Source organism: Megalobrama amblycephala, linkage group LG3 (genome assembly GCF_018812025.1).
Source record: "Megalobrama amblycephala isolate DHTTF-2021 linkage group LG3, ASM1881202v1, whole genome shotgun sequence".
NCBI lineage: Eukaryota > Metazoa > Chordata > Actinopteri > Cypriniformes > Xenocyprididae > Megalobrama > Megalobrama amblycephala.
Window position 1 is genome coordinate 5,115,244 of NC_063046.1, and position 25,788 is coordinate 5,141,031.

General features: G+C 42.1%; 2 protein-coding genes and 1 long non-coding RNA gene across 3 annotated transcripts; 1 reads left to right on the plus strand and 2 right to left on the minus strand.

Moving 5' to 3' along the window:
• Nucleotides 1–3,542: 3,542 nt before the first annotated feature.
• On the plus strand, nt 3,543–8,682 carry LOC125263966. Its single transcript, XM_048183167.1, has 6 exons — nt 3,543–4,094; nt 6,111–6,421; nt 7,170–7,309; nt 8,192–8,283; nt 8,352–8,448; nt 8,543–8,682. Exons 1-6 carry the CDS (start codon nt 3,543–3,545, stop codon nt 8,578–8,580), a joined length of 1,230 nt encoding a protein of 409 aa, XP_048039124.1. The 3' UTR covers nt 8,581–8,682.
• A 274-nt stretch (nt 8,683–8,956) lies between these two features.
• On the minus strand, nt 8,957–10,071 carry LOC125264338. Its single transcript, XR_007184071.1, has 3 exons — nt 9,894–10,071; nt 9,590–9,680; nt 8,957–9,514 (listed from the first exon to the last, which is right to left on the minus strand). It is a non-coding gene; the product is annotated as an uncharacterized LOC125264338 (long non-coding RNA).
• Nucleotides 10,072–11,450: 1,379 nt separating this feature from the next.
• LOC125264336 (fucolectin-4-like) lies at nt 11,451–12,618 on the minus strand. The gene is made up of 2 exons (XM_048183583.1): nt 12,131–12,618; nt 11,451–11,767 (listed from the first exon to the last, which is right to left on the minus strand). Exons 1-2 carry the CDS (start codon nt 12,454–12,456, stop codon nt 11,611–11,613), a joined length of 483 nt encoding a protein of 160 aa, XP_048039540.1. The 5' UTR covers nt 12,457–12,618; the 3' UTR covers nt 11,451–11,610.
• Nucleotides 12,619–25,788: the final 13,170 nt, after the last annotated feature.

Here is a 25,788-nt window from a genome sequence, read left to right on the forward strand (position 1 = left end):
TGCAAACTTTTAAAAACGGGTTTTCAAAGAGCAAGTTTTTGAAAATGCCGTTTTGAAAACTGCAAAAAACGTGAATGTGTGAAAACGGTGATGTCATGCGTATTACGTGTATTTTTCAATGTAAAAGTAAAGTGTTTTTTGTGAATGTGCGAGACTTCCGATTTATTAGCCACTATAGGGAAATAACGAGAAGAATATCAACATGCAGTTAACTGTAAAAATAAGGTGGATAGGCATGCCTGTTTGAGTGCATAGGCACTAGTCTTTGTTTATAAAGTGACATCAGCAACTATTTGTCTGGCATGCTTAATACAGCATTTTTTGTCATTTGCGTGGATCTGTGGGAGTGGGGATAGTTTTGATAATTTTTTTTCAATTTTTAGTACATTGCTGTTGTGTAAATGTACCCTAAATAGCATTAAAGTAACACTGAAGCAGAGTTAAAGTTAATGAGATAATTAAGTGATTAAGTGATGATCGAGTATTAGTGATGAACACCTGCTGTTAACAAGTAGAATCACTGAAGAAAAGAGAAACACTACAACTGACTTCAGCCACAGCCTTAGATGAAATCAGCTGAAGATAAAAGAAGAAATTAATCACAAACAGCATTACCAGCTTCACTTATTACTGACCAGATTGACTATTTCTGTCAGACATCTACAGAAGTTATTATTGAGAATTAACAAAGGTTTAGATGTTGATGTTTTAACACTGTTTAGAATGGGACCATATATGTACTCTGAGCAGAGTTGATTTAACTCTGGGGATTCTGCTGTGTACCAATCACAATGTTCTCTCACCTTTCCTGATTTCTAACACACTCACAGTGTTCAGACGGTCTTGTGGATATCAGACCAAAAACGAAAGCTGATGCTCTCCGTATGTTTTTCCATTGTCTTTGGGTGCATTCATATGTAAATTGCTCGAGCTTATTTTGTCTATTTGATCGAAAGATCTGAAAACAAAAAACAAAAAAAAACATAAATTTACCCACCCATAGACCATCCCCTTGAAGAAATCAGGACAGAAGTGGTTGAAAGTGGACAAAAGAGACAGATTAAATCAGCATCACCTTGTGATGTGATGTTGGGTCATCATCATGCTTGCACTCTCAGAAAATGAAACACAACTACAACTGACTTAAAACCACACAGCCTGAAATCAACTGAAGATAAAAGAAGACAATAAATCTCTCAAGATCACAGCAGACATTCTTTTTGAGAATTAACAGAGGTTTAGATGTTGATGTTTTATTGAAGTGTTTCATTTAGTTGGGCAGTTTGACTCTTGGCGTTTTATGTGAGTTTGTGGTCTTTGTAACAGTGTTTACCAAAACATAATTTGTTGCAAAGAAAGCCAGAAATAAAGATGATCATGTGATGCAGTTTTCAGCATCATAAAGTAGAATAATTCATTAATCTCATCACTGACCAAAAGTGGTTATTTGTTATTAATAGTTTATATTCATCAGCAATACTTTTTCAACTTTTTCAATTTTAATTTTTTTTATTTTTCTTACTGATGACAAAACAGAAGACGTCACTCAGTGAAGCTCTTACTCAGGATTACAGCGAATGGCTTTGATCAAAACAATAACAAAATCAGTGTTCTCTATGTGCCTTAACCCCATAAATGTGAAAGCAAAGGAGAGAATGACAAATAATCTGTATATAAATATTCTGTTTGACTGCGGCAGTACAGTATAAATACGATCTTAAACGATCTATATCAGACAAAGCAAATGTGGTAAAAACAGTGTTACTTACATTTGTTGCACTTGTTGTAGTCGGCACTGCATCTTTTATTTTCAGTCTCTCTGAAAAGCCTGCATTGAAACATGTCTTGTTTAAAAACAGAACGTAAAATGAAGGGAACAAACGAACTGTGTCTTAGGCCCAGTTTCCACCTGGTATTAAGATGCGTTTTGGTTGATCGGACCACAAGTAGATGAGAGAGACACTGTCACGATCACAGTCTGTTCCTGTTCACTCCGGACTCCATTTCCCATAATCCTCCCTGTCAGTCACATGCACTCACTCCACCAATCACCTGTTGCCACATACAGCCATGCACACTCCACACTAATCACCACACCCAGCTGATACTCATTACCAGGACTATAAAGGACTCACACACACACCACCTCACCGCGAAGTCTTGTTTCCCCAGTGTACAATTCCGAGCGTTTATATCTTGTCTGCCTTTCTGTTACCGTTGCTGCCTGTTCCTGTTCCTTGACCCGTTGCTGCCTGTCCTGACCCTTGCCTGGTATACCGTTCTGTGTATGATATCCGCCTGCCTCGATCTACTGCCTGTACCCTGACTACGATTCTGCCTGTTCCTTACTGTTCCTGTTTGTTCCTGTTTTGACCCTGCCTGTACGACCACTCTACTTTAATAAAATGCTGCAGATGGATCCCTGCCTGAGTCTCCATTCGTTACAGAAGACTTCGCCGCCACTACGATCCAGCAGCTTCCCCGGAGAGCATCTACACGGTATGGACATTACGCAATTACTATTGTGGAGTTCGCAGGGCACGCGATCCTTAGAGGAATATGTGCAGGAATATCTAGACATTGCTTACCTCTCTGATCTACCGGACTGTGCTTTGATTGACTTTTTCTGTGATGGCGTCAACCACCCTCTCCGGGATAAGCTAAGACGAGAGGGACCGCGTTCATCACTCAGTAGCTTTATGGACTATGCATTGTTGACTGTTAGCTCTCCGTTTACTGTGGGTGTCGCGGAGGAATGCGACACCATGGTGAAGCCCGTAATGGCCGCCGCGCCAGGTAACACGCACAAAATGGCGGCTACCATCACAACAGCAACAGTTCATGTCCCCACTGATCGCCCAGAGCAACGTCACGCCTTCGCTGATCGCCCAGAGCAACGTCACGTCTTCGCTGATCACCCAGAGCAACGCTACGTCTCCGCTGATCGCCCAGAGCAACGTCACGCCTTCGCTGATCGCCCAGAGCAACGTCATGCCTTCGCTGATCGCCCAGAGCAACGTCACGCCTTCGCTGATCGCCCAGAGCAACGTCACGCCTTCGCTGATCGCCCAGAGCAACGTCACGCCTTCGCTGATCACCCAGAGCAACGTCACGTCGCCGCTGATCGCTCAGAGCAAAGTCACGTCGCTGCTGATCACCCAGAGTCACGTCACGTCTCTAGATCAGTCCGGGAGCGGAGAGGGTTGCGTTCCAGTATGGCTGATCCCCCACTGACTACGGTCCGAGCAGCTGGCATCCCCAAGTCCTCGCCGGCCGCTTCGCTCTCAAACCAGTCGGCCGCTACGCTCTCAAGCCCGCCGGCCGCTACGCTCTCAAGCCCGGCGGCCGCTTCGCTTTCAAGTTCATCAGTTTCAACGCTCTCAAGTTCATCAGTTTCAACGCTCTCAAGTCCATCTGTTTCAACGCTCTCAAGTCCGTCAGTTTCAACGCTCTCAAGTCCGTCAGTTTCAACGCTCTCAAGTCCGTCAGTTTCAACGCTCTCAAGTTCACCGGTTGCTATGGACTCAAGCGCTCTGGACGCGATGGACAAAATGGCTGCTTTGCCAGTGCCCACGGGCAAGATGGCCGCCTCTGCGGTGCTGAAGGTTGTAGGGGGCGTTCCAGCCACTGAGTCCGCTCCAGAGACCGCTCCAGCTGGTGAACCATCGCCTCACTCTCAGAGGAGGAGGAGGAGGAGGAGGAGGAGGAAGAAGAAGACGTCCTCCTCTCCTCAAGACGCAGACGCCCTTCAAGAGGCCGCTGTGGGCCTGGAGACCACTCCAGAGGTCTCTCCTGCTCCGCCCAAGCGTCATGCTCTACCAGCACCGCCTAAGCGTCTTGCCCTGCTGGCGCCTACTGAGCTCCTCGCTCTGCCGGTGCCACCTGTGCTTCTCGCCCTGCCGGCGCCACCTGGGCTCCTCGCCTTGCCGGCGCCACCTGAGCTCCTCGCCCTGCCGGCTTCACCCACACGCCTGGCCCTGCCAGCGCCACCCAAGCTCCCTGCGCTGCCAGCACCACTCAGGCGTCTTGCCCTGCCGGCTTCACCCACACGCCTGGCCCTGCCGGCGCCACCCGAACTCCTTGCCCACGAACCTGCGAAGAGCCCCGCTGAAATCCCCAAGAACTTTTTGGGGGGGGGCAGTGTACCTGAGGGTGGGGAGCTTGTGGGTGGGGACCCTGCTCAACCATGGCCTTTAAGGGCCCCTGAACTACTATGGCCATTCATGGACTGTAGGCCACTAGGGCCATGTATGGACTCTGACCTGCCGTGGCTGCCCAAGACGCCTGACCTGCCGTGGCTGGCCAAGCCACCTGACCTGCCGTGGCTGTCCGAGCCGCCTGACCTGCCGTGGCCGTCCAAGCCGCCTGACCTGCCGTGGCCGTCCAAGCCGCCTGACCTGCCGTGGCCGTCCAAGCCACCTGACCTGCCGTGGCTGTCCGAACCACCCGACCTGCCGTGGTTGCCTGAACCACCCGACCTGCCGTGGCCGCCCAGGCCACCTGACCTGCCGTGGCCGCCCGAGCCACCTGACCCACCGTGGCTGCCTGAGTCCCTGGGGCTGCATTGGAGATCCCGTTCCCGGCTGCTGTTAGATCTCCAATGCACCCACCCCCCCTCCCTAGCTGTTCCTTTACGTCGCGAGGACGCGCCTTCCGGGAGGGGGGCGTTATGTCACGATCACAGTCTGTTCCTGTTCACTCCGGACTCCATTTCCCATAATCCTCCCTGTCAGTCACATGCACTCACTCCACCAATCACCTGTTGCCACATACAGCCATGCACACTCCACACTAATCACCACACCCAGCTGATACTCATTACCAGGACTATAAAGGACTCACACACACACCACCTCACCGCGAAGTCTTGTTTCCCCAGTGTACAATTCCGAGCGTTTATATCTTGTCTGCCTTTCTGTTACCGTTGCTGCCTGTTCCTGTTCCTTGACCCGTTGCTGCCTGTCCTGACCCTTGCCTGGTATACCGTTCTGTGTATGATATCCGCCTGCCTCGATCTACTGCCTGTACCCTGACTACGATTCTGCCTGTTCCTTACTGTTCCTGTTTGTTCCTGTTTTGACCCTGCCTGTACGACCACTCTACTTTAATAAAATGCTGCAGATGGATCCCTGCCTGAGTCTCCATTCGTTACAGACACATTCCCGTTTACACCTGGTGTTTTAATCCATCTCTTTTGTCCACTTTCAACCACTTCTGTCCTGATTTCTTCGAGGGGAGGGTCTATGGGTTTTGTCTAATGGACAAAATAAGCTTGCGCGATTTACATCTGAACGTGCCTGAAGACGATGGAAAAACATACAGAGACCATCAGCTTTCGTTTCTGCTCTGACAGCCTCAAGACTGGCCGAACGCTGTGAGTGTGTGTTAGAAATCAGGAATGGAGAGAGAAGATTGTGCTTGGTAAGTTTTTTGTCTTCAAACCTTCAAACTTGGGTCATCAGCCAAAAAAGTTTAATTCAGTCTGGCTAATGTAATTTTCCATAATGTTTACACGTTATGTCAGTTGGCACAGAGTAGATGGTCTTTAGTGTCTGTTCGAACACATGAGCGTTTACACTATGAAAATCAAATGCTTTTTCTACTACCTCTGGAAGTAGTAGAAAGAGGATGAACTCAAAACGTTTTACAACCTGTTTACACCTGTTTTTAGCTCTGTCCACTTCTGATCTGATTGACCAAATCACAACTTAATACCAGGTGGAAACAGAGCCTTACTGACGCATTGATCTTCTTCTACAGAGGCGGTCTTTATTATGCCATAAGATGTTTTCTGAACTTAGTTTCAATAAACTCTGTTTACAAGAAAGTTTTGAGTTCTGAAACTTACAGAATATTTAAGTACAATGACCTCTTATATGTCAAAAGATTTGATTTCTCAGTTCATGACCCCTTTAATGCATTAACTAATGTTAACCAGTTTGAAAAGTGTCACCATATTATTTATTGAATATTTAAGAGGCCTCTGGAAGGATCATGGCAATCTAGTCAAGGTACAGGAGCAAAACGTCTTTTATCTCAGAATATGTTGTATATGACAGTTCAACGACATTCTTATTAGCAGCATAAGTCTGCAAGATAACATACAGTAGGTTTTCAGCATCTTTTTGTCACATTTTCCAGGAAATTTGGCACTAAGAAGAAACGTCACACAGTCATCGACATACGGCATCTGGTTTGCTGAAAAGGCTGTTGACGGTAAACCGGGTCTGGTGAAGTCGTGGTCCGCGTGCTCGTCAACTACTAATCAGACTAACCCGTGGTGGAGGCTGGATCTGCGTGATACTTACAGAGTTACTAGAGTGATCGTTACTAACATAAACGAATGCTGTGCAGAACGAATAAACGGAGCGGAGATTCGCATCGGAAACTCTTTGGAGAACAACGGCAACAACAATCCCATGTGAGACCCTCTTTCACCTAGGAGTTAGGAGAATGTTGTACTAAAATTATTGGAATCTTTTATAGGGGTCCTATTATGCTTTTTAATATCTTGATCTTTCTTTTTTAGTGTGTAATGTTGCTGTTTTGATCATGAAAAAGCTCTGCAAAGTTCCAAAGTCCCTCCAGCGGGAGTTATGCTGCCTTCATGTGCTATCGGAAATTTGATAATTCCTACTTCTGAAGTCATGAAAAAGTTTTTTGCATTCAAGTTTCGAAATGGGAGGGTGTTCATGTGCAATTTTTAGCTAGGAAACTCATAATTCCGAGAGCATGCGAAAGCAGCATTAGTCTTGATATCAGTGTCACTGTTTCTGAACTCCCTGAAACGCCTCCATTGTAGTCTTGAGTTTTCTTCCAGGAATGAACATGTCACAATATTCCTAATTTAAATAATTCATATGCAGAATAAAGGGGCGGGGCTTGGTTGAGTTAGTTAGTAGTGTGTTGAAACTGTAGGTTATGGTAAGGGGCGGGGCATTTCCCAAACATGCTCAAAGGGCTTGACCAATCACAACACACTGCTCCAGCTGACGAATCAGAGCACATTGTGCTTTTCAGAAGGAGGGGCTTCATAGAGACAGGAACTAAACAGAGCGTTACTGATGATTTTAGAATGTACGTGTTTTATCTTGGCAGTGGCCTAATATCCATAGAAATCCCTGATTCCTCACGCCTGTCTGAATGATGTTTTCTGTATCTCTCTGTAGATGTGATGTGATTTCTAGTATTCCAGCTGGTGTTTCGTCCACCTACGCTTGTAAGAATATGGACGGTCAATATGTGAATCTGATCATTCCTGGACATTTAAGGATTCTCACTCTGTGTGAGGTGGAGGTCTATGGAGAAGGTCTGATCAAACTAACTGTGTTGAAATATGTCCATTTATTATTGGTTATACATGCTCCCAGCAGTCAACAAAACACATTTGTGTTTGACAATAAACCACATTCATCCTCACTGCACGTGAACTTGTATTTAATGTCCTCTGGGTCATATTTAGTTTTACTTTGTATAGTTTTGTTGATGATTCTTGAGGATCTGTCCATGCTGCGTCTGTTTAATCTTAAAGGTGCAGTAGGTGTTCTGGGATAATGCTAACTTTAGCCTGCTGGCATTGAAAGTTTACGTCCCACACTCCCTGCAAATCGCTGTCCAAAACCACATCTCCTCAAGAGATGAATCATCTGGTGGTGGTGGCCTTACGAATCCATGCACCAAAGGTGTGGATGTTGTAGTTTGAAAACATAAGAAAAGTTTCTGATTAGAAGCTGTCATTGAGCTAATTTCTAAAGGTACACAAACTGCATAAGCTACATTATGTGTTACTATCAAAACACATCAAAATTGAATCATATGACGCAATGATTTAACGAACATTTTATGATCATACGTCTTCTACAGTTGATAATGTATTTTTTTTTATAAATATATAAGACCACTTAACATAGTGATTGCTATCAGGATATGAGGAGACTTTCAACCAGTATAACAAAAAATGTTTCTGAAGAGAATCACCAATTGCACCTTTAAGAGACAGATGAATTTGCACCAGAATAGATATTATAGACAGTCTTTGATGCCAAAAACAAAAAACAAGATGTAATGATGTATTTTGGGATCCTAAAAATGCATGATTATATTTATATATAATGCATGATATATATATATATATATATATATGTTGTCTGCGACCCATCAGGACCACTGATCTACATCATGTGTTTTTCAGGTCCTTGTTTGAAGCAGACGTTTGTGAAGATAAAATTGAAGTCCAGCTTGAGTCTGTCTGAAGCCGCAGCGAGAGTCCGGCTCCTGACGCAGGTGAGAGAGAAAAACCTATAGAAATCTGAGCACATTCATAACAGTTTTAAGAGATGTGCTCATTTCAGCTGGAATCTGCTCTGGCGAGAAGAGGGATTTCTAACGTGACGCTGCGCTGGTCTCAACTGCCCAAACAGGAAGTGATGCAGAAGGAAGCTGCACCTGGTGAGTAATGAATGTCGATTCATTAAAATTAATGCGTATGTTACAAACAAAATGGAAAGACGTCTTTATGATGTAATGAACTTTTCATTTACAGCTCAATGTGCTCAAAGAAATGATGTCGGGCAAACCTAAACACTCTTCAGATCAGATTTGATGATTTTTATTGCTTGAAAGTTCTCCTCTTTTCCTAATGATGAACTATTTACTGCAATTTAGAATTTACTTATTTTTTATTTTATAACACTTTCTGCTTTTTGTGTATTGTCATCTGTTATTACGCTTATATAAAAATAAACCAAATTATGCATTATATTATTTTATTTTTAATGTGTACATTTATATTTTTAACAGTCCTTCATATACATTTATTTATTTAACATTAATTTATATTGATTTCTTTTATCCAAAGGCATTTATAAATGAGGAACAAGCAGAGCCAATAATATTATAAGGTAATTTATTAAAGTATTAGTTCATTTTGAAATGAAAATGATCACCTTACACCTTATTCTTTATCATTTACTTCTTATATTCATCTTTTTATGACATACTGCAATGAAACCCAGCTAAAAACTACCCTTATGCCTGAAACACACTCAAAACCTATCCTTATGCCTACAAATTATTTCAATTTGAAACCAGCATACAACAAATCGGGTCCTGGGGTGACACGGGGATGGGGAGTCACCATAGAGATGTATTATATAGTCACAAGGTGACGTATTAACCGTTAACCGTCAAGATTGATTCATAATCACATGCAATACATAATAATTATATATACTAAATAAACATTTTATTATCTAAATCTTTTTTATTACCACTTCACCCAAGGAAACTTATGACAAATCATAAATTAATAATTTTACATCATATTATGATCAGGAACTGCTGTATAAGTGGCTTTGACTGGAATTTTGAAATATGTTTCAAACAGTTTCCCAAACATTTAACCCAAACAGATCTTCTAATCTAGAGAGATGGAGTGGTTTGCATTAGTTGATCGGTGGGTGCATGCTGGACTGAAGATGTTTGCTCAAAAAAAAAAAAAAAGAGTTTCACGGACCTGTAAAAAATAAGAAATAAAAACATCACAGAGTTTTCATTGCCATATACCATTATCTTTCTGTAATGAACATACATTGGCCTTCTTCTGCGTCCTCACTGATGGTTTCCACCGGAGCTTGAATCCAGCTCAGACTCACTTCAGGGATCTTCAACGCCGATTCCAGCTGAGAATGAGTGATTTCATTTAAGTTCTATTTTCAATAAAAATAATTTCGAGCAGTTAACCATTTATTTTACATATATTTTGAGACAAAATAGTTGGTTTTAAGTGATTATAAGTCCATATTTTTTTAAATAACTGTCAAAGTGTCCTCTACATAATGCAGTATTTAATGCAATTTATTGTGAGAAAGGCAGCATGAAGATGTCTCTCTCACCCCATCCAGCAGTTTGTCTCTCATCTCAGGGTCAGTCAGATTGGCTCTGGAGTGAAGGTTTATCTTTATGTACGATCTGCTTAACATAATCTCTAAAACGCATCATTAGTTAGGCAAATAAACACATACTGTACTTGTAAGAGGTTAGGTTCAGTTTGCATGTCAAATCACACAAAGATGAACCAAAAACAAATTTAGAATAATTTACTCACATATTTATACTGCAGGTGTATTTTCAGCATTATTTTATATATATATATATATATATATATATATATATATATATATATATATTTGGTTTTTTTTTTTTTAAATAATGCTAAAATGTATTAAGAAGTTCATTTTCTTTGTTTTGAGGACTAAACAAACATTTATTTCCCACAAATCTCATATAAAATGTGTTCATTATTATGTTACATGAACCTTTTGCCATTCATTTCTGTCATTTCTACTCAATTTAAAAAAGTTTCAGCTTAACTTTGTTCATCACTAATTAAATTTGTTCTGGTTATAAAAGTGCAACGAACTTCTCACTGCAGGTTGTTACTTTGGTTTCACTCTGGTTTTCACTTAACCCTTTAAAGCCTGCTGTATCATAATTGATATGCAAATAAAGCCTCTAAATGATCAATATGATCAAAACTTTGCTGTCGCCCACAATTATTAGACTTTTGTTAGCAAGTAAACGCCTTTTTGCCTTTTCATGTTTTTAAGGAAAGTTTAGTTGTTCATCTCTCAATCATCATTGCATTGCATTGTATTATTTGCATTGTATCATTGCAGTTGTCACTCTATATATTTGCCAATAATATGTCTTAATAAGATCATTTTTAAATGCTTAGTTTTGTGATCAAAGCTCATAATACAAGGCAATGCATATAAGGCAATACAAGGAAAAAAATGCATTTTATTTTTGTAAATTTCATCTTACTTTTTGACCTTCTAAATATCCGCATCTGCACCAAATTGTCTCACTATATATATATATGAGTCATTAAAGGATTAGTTCACTTTCAAATTAAAATTTCCTGATAATTTACTCACCCCCATGTCATCCAAGATGTTCATGTCTTTCTTTCTTCAGTTGAAAAGAAATTAAGGTTTTTGATGAAAACGTTCCAGGATTTTTCTCCTTATAGTGGACTTTAATGGAGCCCAAACGGTTGAAGGTCAAAATTACAGTTTCAGTGCAGCTTCAAAGAGCTTTAAACGACACCAGACGAGGAATAAGAGTCTTATCTAGAGAAACCATACACTGCTGGAATTCAAATAAGAAGAAGAGAGCTAGTTCAAGATGAGCATATATGGTTAAAACTTTAAAAAATGAGCGATGGTTTCGCTAGATAAGACTCTTATTTCGCGTCTGGTATCGTTTAAAGCTCTTTGAAGCTGCACTGAAACTATAATTTTGACCTTCAACCGTTTGGAGGCCAGTGAAGTCCACTATATGGAGAATAATCCTGGAATGTATTTTTATCTAAAACCTTCATTTCTTTTTGACTGAAGAAAGAAGGACATGAACATCTTGGATGACATGGGGGTGAGTAAATTATCAGGACATTTTAATTTGAAAGTGAACTAATCCTTTAAACCCTTATTTATCAAATATGACAACACGATTTTTATGACTATTATTTTATATCAGTCTTTACAGTGTTAAACCTGTAATTAAGCAATTTTAGCAGGTTTTACTCTGTGCCTAGTTAGCTGGTTCACATTAATCAGTAGTAGTACCTCTCCCATAGACCTCCACCTCACACAAAGTAAGGGACTTCCACTCTCCAGGAATGATCAAGTTCACATAACGTCCCACCATCCCGCCGCATGAGAATGTGGAGGACGCACCAATCGGAATACTGGAAATGACCGTACATCTAAACAGAGAAACACAGAAAAGGACATGATGTCAGCCACATATTTATTCTGCACAGTCATATGTGCTTGTGTTTTATTGTTCTACAGGGCAGTTTACATCAAGAACGACAACTATACTGATAAATAAAGTTATAATAATCGTTCTATTAGAATTGTGAAGTCCACTCCACAGTTGTCTATAACGATAAAGAGACAGAGAAACAATATTGTTGGAATTTAGCTGATGAGCGATTAAAAAAAAAATGATTTCTTTGTTGCTCTCAGCAGTGACGAAAAGTGTGTATATCGCCATGAGTTATCATAACAGTAATCATTCTTGGTGTGAACGGGACTTTAAAGTGTTTATTCAAACAGAGTCTCACACGGGGTTATCATTGCCGTCGTTTTTCAAGGAGTTTCCAATCCGAATCTCCGCTCCAGTTGTTTGCTCTGGACAGCAGTCTATTCTGTTAGTTACGACCACCCTGTGAACTCTGTAGATCTTCAGCAGATCCAGCCTCCAGTACGGGTTAGTCACGTAACCAGTTGAAGAACATGATGTCCAGCTGTTTTTAATACCATCGACAGCTTTTTTGGCAGACCAGGACGTATGGGTGGATGACTGTGTAGCACTGCTTCCCATTGCCACATTCCCTAAAACTGTAAATTGTTTGAGAGAAACTGAAGAGGGAGCTCTAGTGGAAATCATGATTTTGACATGAATTTGACAAACTCCTAATAATTTGTATGAGTTAACCAGTTGGCAAAACAATAATATACAAAAGGACTTATTTCAAATCAATTAAAAAAACAAAAACAAAATGTACTTATTTATTCACATGTATTGCTGAGATGACAACTGATGCTGATATTAAAGAAATGATTTGATTTGTAAGCCTAAATGAAAGACACCCAGAGTAAAAGGCACTTTTTAGAGAGAATCTCACTGTGAGACAAAAGCCTTGATAATGATTTTCAGGTGTGTTAAAGGCAGTTAAATCAACAGTTGTGTCAGAATTAAAGTCAAGTTAGTCAGAATAAATCCCATTTTATTGTATTATGTAAATGTTGTTAGAAGGACTGACAGAAACCTTTTTAAGAGCTTTTGACCATGTGAGATGAATTACAAAATATGTACATTGAACAGGCAGGCATATTAATTACACAAAGGTAGTACCTCCTTTAACCTTTTGAACTTCTGTAAACCCTCCTCTTTTCCATTAAAAACAACACTTTGCAAATTTATGAGAGGTTTTTTTTAGAAAACGAGTTCATGATTAGGACATGCAAATCATAACTACGTATTTGGGTACTTATTCAAATAAAGCTAAACACTAATTACAGTAAGGCATTAAACATACATGTTGCCAACTAAAACAAAAGAAAACATCTTGAAAATATATAATCATCTCTTACCTTCTTCAATGACCTCTTCTGTGAAAGTCTCTGTAGAAAAAGGGTTACATTTTGTTTTACTGCAGATTTATCCCTCTTTAGGACATGCATAACTACTGCTATAATATTTAAAATAATTCAATTAAAGCAAGATATTTAAGCTCTTGACCTGGAAAAAAAATAACCATGCAATTAATGGTCTCTTCACTCCATTTGCCACATTTGGTAAAATCCATGTAGAAAAAGGGTTGCAATGTGTTTTACAGATAAATATATTGTATTATACTATTAAATTCAAATGAATAAATAAATGACACAATGTAAAAATTTGAATGGTCTTTTACCAGCTTGAACTGATGCAATACCTGTAGAAAATATACAAATATATAGATTGAATTATATACCTCATGAACTGCTATTATATTTCATTTATACTACTGAAACACTTCTGAAACTAGATACATTTAAGTGATGGCTATATATACATAAACAGATACACTATTGAAAATTTCATCATTTTAATGGTCTCTTACTGTTTTCGTTGGCCTCTTCTTGAACTGTGGAAGTCTCTGTAGAAAAAGGGTTATGCTTTGTCTTACTGATATATGATTTACCCCTCCTTAGCACATGCATAACTACTGCTATAATATTTAATATGATTAAATTAAAGCAAGAAAATTCAAGCATTTGGCTTGAAAAAACAAAACAAAACACATGCAATTAATGGTCTCTTCACTACTCCATTTGCACCATCTGGTAAAATCAATGTAGAAAAAGGGTTACAATGTGCTTTACAGATAAATATACTGTATTAATATAGCTGCAAGCAGCAATTACGGGGCCAAGCACAAAAACGGCACAAGAAGCCAGCCAACACGGCTGGGAGCATCAGACTAACTGCAACAGTGAGCAATTAAAGACCTATTAAGATCATTTTAGGAAAAATGATCAAAAATGAGGATTTACTGGTTCATCACTTTCGACCAATAGGTGGCGATGTGTCCAAATTGTTGTGGTATGGTCAGAGTGAGGTGACAATGACACTTGCAAAGTTTGGTGTCAATATGTCAAAGCATTGCAGAGATACAGCTTCAAGAGTCGTTTTTGCATCATGCCTCAAATTCTTTGCTCCAGTATATGAAATGATAACTTTTTGTCGGCATGGTCTGAAGATGATACGGTTCAATTTTGGTGAAAATCGGAGCAACGGTCTAGGAGGAGTTCGAAAAAGTATGTTTTTAAAGAAAAACAATATGGCAGACAGGAAGTTCAGCCGACTATGGAAAATTTGATATCTATGTTCTCGGCATGACACAAGGAATCAACTGAGACCAGTTTCATTACAATCAGTTAAAACAGTCAAAAGGTATCAGAATTTTTGTAAATTTTGTTATAACTTTTGACCACAAGGTGCCGCTGGTCCGAAACTTCTCAGGCTCCTTCAGGGCATTGTGCTGATGACTCATACCGAGTTTTGTAACAATACGCTAATGCATTCATAAAATACAGCATTTTAGCACAAAATTCAAAATGGCCGACGGTCAAAATATCCGAAATATCCGGGAAAATTGGTTATCATTCAACTCGGCATGATGCCCCAAATCCAACGAGACCAAATTTATGATTTTTGGACAAACCCATCAGAAATTATAAGCAAAAACAGTCTTTTTTCATATCTCCGCACCAGTAGGTGGCATTGCACCGAAACACTGCATGATGCCTCAGGTCATGCTTGTGATGACATGTACTAAGTTTGGTCTGAATACGATAAAGCATTCCAGAGATACAGCCTTATGTCAATTTTCGCAAGCGCTACGTAAAATTTGTTCACGTGTTTTTTGAAAACAGTTTGAGGAATCGACTTGAATTCCATAACTTTTTGTCGGCATGGTCTGAAGATGATCTGGTTCAATTTTCGTGAAAATCGGAGTAACGGCCTAGGAGGAGTTCGAAAAAGTAGGTTTTTCAGAAAATTCAAAATGGTGGAAAAATTTTCATGACGGAAAATGAGGTCATAGGGTGCAATCCATTCGGCTTGACCCAAGGAATCAGAGGAAAACCCTCACAGTTCAAAAGTTATTAACATAAACATAAATGCAACTTTGGACAGCTGGTGGCGCTAGAGGGATTGAGTTAGAGACTCCAAATTTGCTATGGACACAGATCAGACTGTCCTCTAACTGTGTGCCAAATTTCACAACTTTTTACCATACGGTTCTATGGGCTGCCATAGACTTCCAGAGCGGAAGAAGCAGAATAATAATAAGAATGCCAACGGATACAATAGGTGTATCCTTGGCCCCTAAATATTAAATTAAAATAAATGATACATAATTAAACATACACAATGTAAAAATTTGAATGGTCTCTTACCAGCTACATCTTGAACTGATGCAATACCTGTAGAAAATATACAAATATATAGACTGAGTTATATACCTCAAGAACTGCTATTATATTACATTTATACTACTGAAACTCTTCTGAAAGTAGACACATTTAAGTGCTTGGCTATATATACATAAACAGATACACTATTGAAAAATAAATCATCACTTTTATTGGACTTTTATTGTTTTCGATTGCCTCTTCTAGAACTGTAGAAAAAGGGTTATGCTTTGTTTTACTGATATATGATTTACACCTCCTTAGCACATGCATAACTACTGCTATACTATTTAATATGATTAAATTAAAGCAAGATATTTAAGCATTTGGCTTGAAAAAAAAAAAGATGCAATTAATAGTTTCTTAAATTCTCTATTTGCAACATCTGGTAAAAATCAATGTAGAAAAATGGTTACAATTTGCTTTACAGATAAATATACTGTATTAATATTAAATTAAAATAAATTATACATAATTAAACATACAAAATGTAAAAATTTGAATGGTCTCTTACCAGCTACATCTTGAACTGATGCAATGCCTGTAGAAAATATACAAATAGACTGAGTTATATACCTAAAGAACTGCTATTATATTACATTTATACTACTGAATCACTTCTGAAACTAGACATATTTAAGTGCTTGGCTATAAACATAAGCAGGTACACAATTAGAAAATAAATCAACACTTTTAATGATCTCTTACTGGTTTCGATCGCCTCTTCTTGAATTGTGAAAATCCCTGTGAAAAAAAAGGGTTGCACTGTGTTTCACTGATATAAAGGCAGATTTATGTTCTTATAATCCACACAAAACTACCCAGCACATTTAAGCTTGACTTTACCCAGGAAGAGAAACAGGTATTTGTTGAGCTCCTTCATTTCTGACAGAGAAAACACAAACAAAGATAAATATTATATATATGCACAAAATCACAAAATATGAAATAAGTTTATTACATTATTATATATAAATAATTAACATTTAATTTTAATGCCAATAATAACGTATCTGTGAATCAGTTCTTCTTTATGTTCATAAAAAAAAACAAAAAAAAACACTGCCTTTCACTCTAAAGTATAATATTTAACATAAAATTTTAGCTTAATTCAGAAGTTCTACCCATGATTATTTAATAATGCTGCAGGCACTAAACAAATTACTTTGTATCATTACATAAAGTACAAACATAATCAGCGTTAATGCAGTATAAAATGAGATAAAAAGAAAGAGTAATATGTAAAATATTAGAATAGTACCTCCTTTTTTATTGCGTTTTGAAATGGTCCGAACAAACCAGCGCTTGTTTGTCAGGGTGAATTGTGTTATATGGAGAAGGTCTGAATTATATGGTTGTGATTCTCCACCCCTCTTTTCTCCACCCAACCCACCGCTCACTGCTCACCTCCCTCTCTCCCAGATCATTTACTGTAAATAGTCATTTCAGGGTTATTTAGGCCTATATTTTTCTCACCTAAACAACTACTACATTTTTTTTAATTTTCAAATACTGCAGCATAAACTAATATTGCAGTGACAAACACCTATAAGACTGTTAGACTGTTGCATTTCTACAATGTCTAACATTTGTATGCATCCAATTAGAAACTACATGACTAACATCCTCCATCTACCTTGCATTTTTTTTTTTTTTTTTTTTTTTTTTTTTGCGGCAAAGAAACAAAAGATCAGTTTGTATAGCACATGCCGTTTGATGTTTCACTAACAGATAGCAGAGGGCAGCTGTCCATACACTTGATGTTCATCAGGAACGAGGCGCGTTTAGTGACGTCATTAGACAAGCGTTACGTAGGAGCAGTGTAACAAACTTCTAAAATGTTTTTTTGAGCAATTAACTTCACTAAATGGAGCATGCACACTCAACTTAACTGGAGCTACACACATAGGTTTTACAATATTCAAAATATAAGTCTTTTTAATCAAATGTTGTGGAAGTTATTCGGCATTGGAAAGCATTACAGTGAGTTTGTTTTGCATTTGCATGAACTCTACATGGACTTCTGAAAGTCTCCTGAGGGCTAAATGCTTGGAAGGTCAGCTGTTCAAATCTCTGCAGTGCTGAAGGAAGCTGAGTGAAGATATTCTCCAATGACTGTTAATGAAGGCACTGAGATGTCAGTTTATATTTGACTGATTGGACAGTTTAAATGTTGATACGGTATTATAAATACTTTAGGACCAGCTTTTGATTGACTTTTGCATAATGGATTTTCACTTGATAAATAATTAGTATTTTCTGTGAATATTTGGAATTTCTGAGATTTGTTTCTGTTCATTTTGATTGTATTGGTATTTATTGATTATTATTGATCAAACCTTAAGCTTTGGAACGGAACTGCTAAATCGTCACTGATCAAATGACATTAAAAGCATGTTTTTGAGTCTTGTCAGTTTAGATTTTCAAGTGATTTTAAACCATTCTAGCACAAGACGACGTGAAAGAACACAATTCTGTAATTGTATGTGAACACAGAATTGAGTTCTCTCTTTTACTTGCTGAGATCTGGGAGAAACCCAGCCAGCAATGACACGTGGGGCCCAGATGGGTTAACTACGGGTTCCATGGGTACTGTGTGGGCATGGGCTTTGGCTGGGTGAAATCAGCGGGTCCCATGTAGGTTTTGTAGTACGAGTCCCACATAGGAAGCCCATATGAGCTGATTACATGGGCCCCATAAGGGACAGGCATGGGCCAAGTGGGCATGGGTTTGAACTGGGAACACATATATGGGTCTTGCATGACATATTTATGGGCCAAGTGGGCATGGGTTTGATCTGGGAACACATATATGGGTCTTGCATGACATATTTATGGGCCAAGTGGGCATGGGTTTGATCTGGGAACACATATATGGGTCTTGCATGACATATTTATGGGCCAAGTGGGCATGGGTTTGATCTGGGAATACATATATGGGTCTTGAATGGCATATTTATGGGTCAAGTGGGCATGAGTTTGAACTGGGAATGCACATATGGGTCCTGCATAGAATTTTTATGGGTCAAGTGGGCATGGGTTTGAACTGGGAAAACATATATGGGTCTTGCATGATATATTTATGGGCCAAGTTGGCATGGGTTTGAACTGGGAACACATATATGGGTCTTATTTATACAACAGTTCTGTCTGGTTCTCGAATCTGATTGGCTGATAGCCATGCAATATTTCAGCGATAACAGCACTCCTCCTACCTTTTGTATCCGTTTGTATCACTCCGCTTGAAGTGACCGTCATGGCGGCCGACCAAATCAACCGCAATTTTTACAAATACTACTTGTTGTACCACAAACTGTAGTTTTAATAGTTTTTAGGCGAGAATGTAGTTGTTTAGACCTGAAATATGTGACTCATATTTAATAACAGCGCCTATTTTATAACTTGTTTTGACGTTTTCGGAGATGTGAGCTCCAGGGCGTCAGCGGCCGTTCAGTGCTTCTGTAACTGCCGAGAACAGCTTAATCTCGGCCAGTGCTTTGTGGATTTGCCGCTGGCTCTTATAGTGGTTAAACATGAGACATTATTCAATTTGAGTACATAGAACAGGCAATCTTTGGTCTTTATTAATCTATTATTTGTTCCAGAGCAAGTCGAATTGTGCTATGTTAAATTTGATAATAATAAACAACGTTATGTTACATCATTATATATAGCATATTGGCTTCAACTAGACGGGACATATCAGACAAAGACTCTTCTCCGCTCTTCAAATACGTAAAACATTAAACTTTATAAACATAGGGTTTTTTGAGTAAAGACAATTTTTTTTCAAACATCAGATCTTTATTTACCTTGGCATTGCATAGAGGAGATGTCCAAACTGCGTGCGCACTTCATTCACGAGGGGAGGTGGATTAATGTAATGAGGTTTGATTGACAGTTTGAGGATCCAATGGAGTTAAGAGGTTTTGTCACAAGCTCTTTAAAATCCTTTTCATTCGTTAAATATTTGTAAAACCCATAATAAATGTAAAAAGCGTAAATGTTTTTTGTTTTGTTTTTGTTTTTTGTAAATAACTATGTCATGACTTCGGTCTGATTTGCCCAGTTTTGTTGTCTTGTCCTGTGTCTGCGTGCCCTGTTGTCTTCATGCTGATCTGTTGTTTTGACAGCTCTCCATGTGCTCTGCTGTCAGTGTGGCGTTTTTCCCCTCCCACTCGTTACCTTATCTTCTATTGTGTTCTCTGTCACACCTGTTGCCACTTATCCCTCATTAGCTTTCCCCTATATTAGATCCTCTTGTGCTCAGTCTTTTGTCAGACCGTTGTTGTATGTTTGAGCCAACGCTTCGCTCTTGACCTTCTCTTGTTTGTCTTGTCTTGCTGTATCGTGTATTTAGACTCCAAGTGCAGCTTTGTTTTATTTATTTTGTTTTGATCAGTTGTTTCTCATTCTGCCAGACATTTTTGTTCTTCTCCCTGCCCTGACTATCTTTGTGTCAGTTGAGACTTGGATGTATCGCTCCAGCCCCTCTCAGCAATCTCAACGCTCTCTCCTGGAGAATTGGTGAGATTTCGACGCTGCGTCACTGTCAACGCTCTGGGCAGAGTGACTTCCACGCTGCGTCACAAGCGACGCTAGGACCTTGTTTTGGACATTCTCTCTCTTTTGTTTGTTTTCTTTTTCCCCCTGCGCTCAGTGAGAGCAAAAATAAACTTTTCTGTTACCTGCAACTGAATCCGTGTTATTGCCTGACAGAACGGTCTGACCAAAGATGGATTCAGCAGGTGCAGACCAAGTCCGAACTGCAGTAAGTCAACAGGGAATTCTTCTGGGACAGCATTCCAGTCAGTTAACTGCCACTTCAAGGGAGGTTGAGTGCCTGACAGCTCAAGTAGCGGATCTCAATCAACAGATACATGAACTCCAGCGGGAAGCTTTGGCCAGCAGGTCAGCTGCTACTTTTGGCCATGCTCCATCTCATGCTGAGCCTGAACCCCATGCCAACAATCCGCCACCCTATGACGGGGATCCCAACTCCTGCCGGGCCTTCTTGTCCCAGTGCTCTCTTGTCTTCGCACTCCAGCCTCGCCGTTATGTTACAGAGGAGTCCCAGGTAGCATTTGTTATCACCCTCTTGAAAGGAAGGGCCCGTGACTGGGCAACGGCTGTGTGGGATGCTCAAGCTTCATTTTGTGCAACATTCAAGGACTTCCGAGCTGAGATGATAAAGCTATTTGACCGCTCTGCTCAGGGCGATGAGGCAGCCTCCCAGTTGGCACGGTTGAGTCAGGGCAGACATTCTGTTACCGACTACTCAATCCAGTTCAGAACTCTTGCGGCCGCCTGTGACTGGAACGAGGCGGCTTTACGTGCAAGGTTTCGGGAGGGGTTGAATGACGACATCCTGGATGAGATCGTCACTCACGACCTGCCTCATGATTTCGACACCCTTGTGGAGCTGGCGCTTCGTGTGGAGGGGCGTCTTCAACGTCGACGCCAGCGGTGGACAACTCAATCTTCCTGGATGGTGGAGGAGGGTGTCTCCGGTGCTGCTTCCTGTTCCTCGTCTCCTTCAGTGGACCCTGAGCCTATGCAAGTGGGGCGTCTTCGACTCACCCCTAAGGAGAAGCAGGATCGTTTGACTCGAGGCCTGTGCCTCTACTGTGGGAAGCCAGGCCATCGAGCTATCCGGTGTCCTTTAAAAGCCGGAGCCCATCAGTAACCCGGGGGATCCTGGTGGGCACTACTCCTTGTCATGACTCCCCCATCTCACATACACTGTTAAAGGTCTCTGTTCAGTATGAAGACACTGTCCATTCCTGTTCTGCTCTGATCGACTCGGGCGCCGAAGGCAACTTCCTGGATGTCTCTGTTGCGGCATTGTGGGGTATTCCTGCCATTCCACTTTCCTCTCCTATCTCTGTCCGCTCCCTCAATGGTCTCCTCATTTCTTCCATTACCCACACCACACCTTCCATAAGTCTTATTGTTTCTGGCAATCACCGTGAGGTGATCGAGCTGTACCTCCTAAATTCCCCGGGCGCTCCCGTTGTTCTTGGACACCCGTGGCTGGTGCAGCACAACCCTCACGTGGATTGGTCTGGTAATTCTGTGTTCTCTTGGAGCCAGTCTTGTCTTGCGTCATGTTTGGGTGCTGCCTTGTCTCCTGTCTCTGTGTCTTCTGTTTTTCAGGTTGAGGAGGTCGATCTCACCGGAGTCCCGGAGGAGTACCGTGATCTTTGTCGGGTCTTCAGTAGGTCCCGGGCCACATCCTTACCTCCTCATCGACCGTATGACTGTGCCATCGATCTCCTCCCAGGCACTTCTCCGCCCAAGGGTCGTCTGTATTCCCTATCTGGTCCTGAGAGAGAGGCCATGGACAAGTATATTCAGGAATCCTTAAATGCCGGCCTCATCCGTTCCTCTTCCTCACCCGCTGGGGCTGGGTTCTTCTTCGTTAAGAAGAAGGATGGCTCCCTGCGACCCTGCATTGACTACCGGGGTCTTAATGACATCACCATAAAGAACAGGTATCCTCTGCCTCTGATGTCATCAGCCTTTGAATTGCTGCAGGGAGCCAGGGTCTTTACCAAGCTAGACCTCCGTAATGCCTACCATTTGGTCCGCATACGCGAGGGGGATGAGTGGAAGACAGCATTTAACACCCCAACGGGACACTTTGAATACCGGGTTCTACCCTTTGGGCTCACCAACGCCCCAGCTGTCTTCCAGGCCCTGGTGAACGACGTGTTGAGAGACATGGTGAACAGATTTGTCTTTGTGTACCTTGATGATATTCTCATCTTCTCTCCCTCCTTGCAGGTACACACTCAACATGTCCGTCAGGTGCTCCAACGGCTGCTGGAGAACCAGCTTTACGTCAAGGCGGAGAAGTGCGTGTTCCATGCTAAGTCTGTTTCGTTCTTGGGGCATATAATCTCAACGGAGGGGATCAAAGCCGATCCTGCTAAGGTAAGGGCCGTGGCTGAGTGGCCAACCCCTGACTCTCGGAAGGCGCTGCAGCGGTTCTTGGGGTTCGCCAACTTCTATAGGCGATTCATCCGGAACTTTAGCCTGGTTGCTGCACCCTTAACAGCACTCACCTCACCTAAGGTACCGTTCAGATGGAGTGCCCAGGCTCAGGAGGCCTTTGATGATCTTAAGTCCCGTTTCATTTCTGCTCCTGTTCTTTGTCTTCCAGATCCTGAACGGCAATTCATTGTTGAGGTGGATGCCTCCGATGTCGGGGTAGGCGCGGTCCTGTCCCAGCGGTTCCCCAGAGATGGGAAGGTGCACCCTTGTGCCTTCTTTTCTCACCGTTTGAGCCCTGCCGAGCGAAATTATGACATAGGTAACAGGGAGCTGCTGGCAGTCAGGCTGGCTCTGGGGGAGTGGCGCCACTGGTTGGAGGGAGCAGCGCGGCCCTTCTTGGTCTGGACGGACCACAAGAATTTGGAGTACGTCCGTTCGGCCAAGAGGTTGAATGCTCGCCAGGCCCGCTGGGCACTCTTCTTTGGCCGGTTTAACTTCTCCCTCTCGTATCGGCCAGGCTCCAAAAATGTCAAGCCTGATGCCCTTTCTCGTTTGTTCGAGGATCCTGGGGAGGAGGCGGCCCCTAAAGCCATTCTCTCGAGGGAGATGGTGGTGGGGTCCCTTTCCTGGGATGTCGAGCGGCGGGTGGGGGAGGCCGTGCGGAGGGAGGAAGTTCCAAGGGGGTGTCCAGGGGGTCGATTGTTTGTGCCGGCTGCGCTGCGCCCTGAGGTCCTTCGGTGGGGGCATGAGTCCAGAGTAGCCTGTCATCCTGGGGTTCGGAGGTCGCTGGCTGCCATCCGTCAGCGATTTTGGTGGCCATCCATGGCCCAAGATGTCAGGCAGTTCGTGTTGGCTTGCTCAGTGTGCGCTCAAAATAAGACGTCTAACCAGTCTCCTGTTGGTCTGTTACAGCCTTTACCCATTCCCTCTCGTCCATGGTCACACCTGGCCCTTGATTTCGTCACTGGTCTTCCCCCGTCGAGAGGTAACACCGTGATTCTGACGGTGGTGGACCGTTTCTCCAAGGCGGCCCATTTTATTCCCTTACCTAAACTCCCTTCCGCCAAGGAGACAGCGCAGGTGGTGGTGGACCATGTCTTCCGGATCCATGGTCTTCCGGTTGATGTGGTCTCCGACAGAGGACCACAATTTGTCTCCCGGTTTTGGAAAGAATTCTGTAGACAGATCGGGGCCTCAACGAGTTTGTCTTCAGGTTTTCACCCCCAGACCAACGGGCAGGCTGAGCGAGCCAACCAGGATCTCGAGCGAGCTCTCCGCTGCCTGGCATCACATAGTCCGAGCTCCTGGAGTCAGCAGCTACCGTGGGTCGAATATTCCCACAACTCCCTTCCGGTGGCGTCTACGGGTATGTCTCCTTTTCAATGTTCTGTGGGTTATCAACCTCCCCTTTTTCCTGCACAGGAACCCGAAGCCGCGGTCCCGTCTGCCTTGGCCTTTGTCCGTCGGTGTCGACGCACCTGGAGAAGGGCTGAGGAGGCCTTGGCCCGGGCTTCCAGACGGACCAAGAAGGCGGCTGACCGTCACCGGACTCCGGCTCCCCAGTATGTTTGCGGTCAGAAAGTATGGCTATCCACCAAGGACCTGCCTCTCCGGGTGCCTTCTCGGAAGCTGGCACCCAGGTTCGTTGGGCCATATCGCATCACCAAGGTCCTGAGTCCGGTGGCAGTACAGCTCAAGCTTCCTCACACTCTTGGTCGGGTTCACCCTGTTTTTCATGTGTCCAGGGTCAAGCCTGTGTTTAGGTCTACTCTTAATCCTGTTGTTTCTTCCCCTAAACCCCCCCTCCCTCGTCTAGTGGATGGCTCCCCAGTTTATACTGTGAGAAAGCTTTTGGACGTTAGACGCCGTGGTCGGGGTTTCCAGTATCTGGTGGACTGGGAGGGCTATGGCCCTGATGAGAGGAGTTGGATTCCGGCTCGGGACATTCTGGACCAGACTCTGATTGAGGACTTCCGTCGGCGACGAGGTGAGCCCCTCCCGGTTGCGCCTGGTGGCGCTCCTGGGGGGGGGGTACTGTCATGACTTCGGTCTGATTTGCCCAGTTTTGTTGTCTTGTCCTGTGTCTGCGTGCCCTGTTGTCTTCATGCTGATCTGTTGTTTTGACAGCTCTCCATGTGCTCTGCTGTCAGTGTGGCGTTTTTCCCCTCCCACTCGTTACCTTATCTTCTATTGTGTTCTCTGTCACACCTGTTGCCACTTATCCCTCATTAGCTTTCCCCTATATTAGATCCTCTTGTGCTCAGTCTTTTGTCAGACCGTTGTTGTATGTTTGAGCCAACGCTTCGCTCTTGACCTTCTCTTGTTTGTCTTGTCTTGCTGTATCGTGTATTTAGACTCCAAGTGCAGCTTTGTTTTATTTATTTTGTTTTGATCAGTTGTTTCTCATTCTGCCAGACATTTTTGTTCTTCTCCCTGCCCTGACTATCTTTGTGTCAGTTGAGACTTGGATGTATCGCTCCAGCCCCTCTCAGCAATCTCAACGCTCTCTCCTGGAGAATTGGTGAGATTTCGACGCTGCGTCACTGTCAACGCTCTGGGCAGAGTGACTTCCACGCTGCGTCACAAGCGACGCTAGGACCTTGTTTTGGACATTCTCTCTCTTTTGTTTGTTTTCTTTTTCCCCCTGCGCTCAGTGAGAGCAAAAATAAACTTTTCTGTTACCTGCAACTGAATCCGTGTTATTGCCTGACAAACTAGTGCTTTGTTTGACTGAACTGTACAATTGTGCTTATTTGTTGTTCAATAAATATTATTTTATATAAATATGTCCATTAGTAAGTAATATGGATTGAGTGAAAGTTACATTAATACGCCATTAGATGGCGGCAACACTTTACAGGAGGAATGAGTCAGTGAAGCACAAGAGACTTTTAAATTGAATGGAACTTTTGCAAAGGAAGTTGTTTTTAGCGCTGTGGTGTTATACAAAGATCGCTTTCCTCAGAGGACATTCAAACGGACTTTTATAATGGATATAATATTATGGACATCGACTTGAAGAATGAATGTAATGCAATATATCAGACAGGTAATAGCCTACTCTCTCTCTCTCTCTCTCTAATACTGTATAAAATTCAATGTGTTTCAATGAAGCGACTCAACGTTCCTTCGTTACTAGTTCTAAAGTGACGTTTTAGAGTTAGTAATGGAGGCTTGGTCCAACTGACAACTTGAGATATGAATCCGTGGTGGAAGGAAGTAGTGCTGCACAAAAGAGGGTTTTAAAGACACCCCGTTGTTG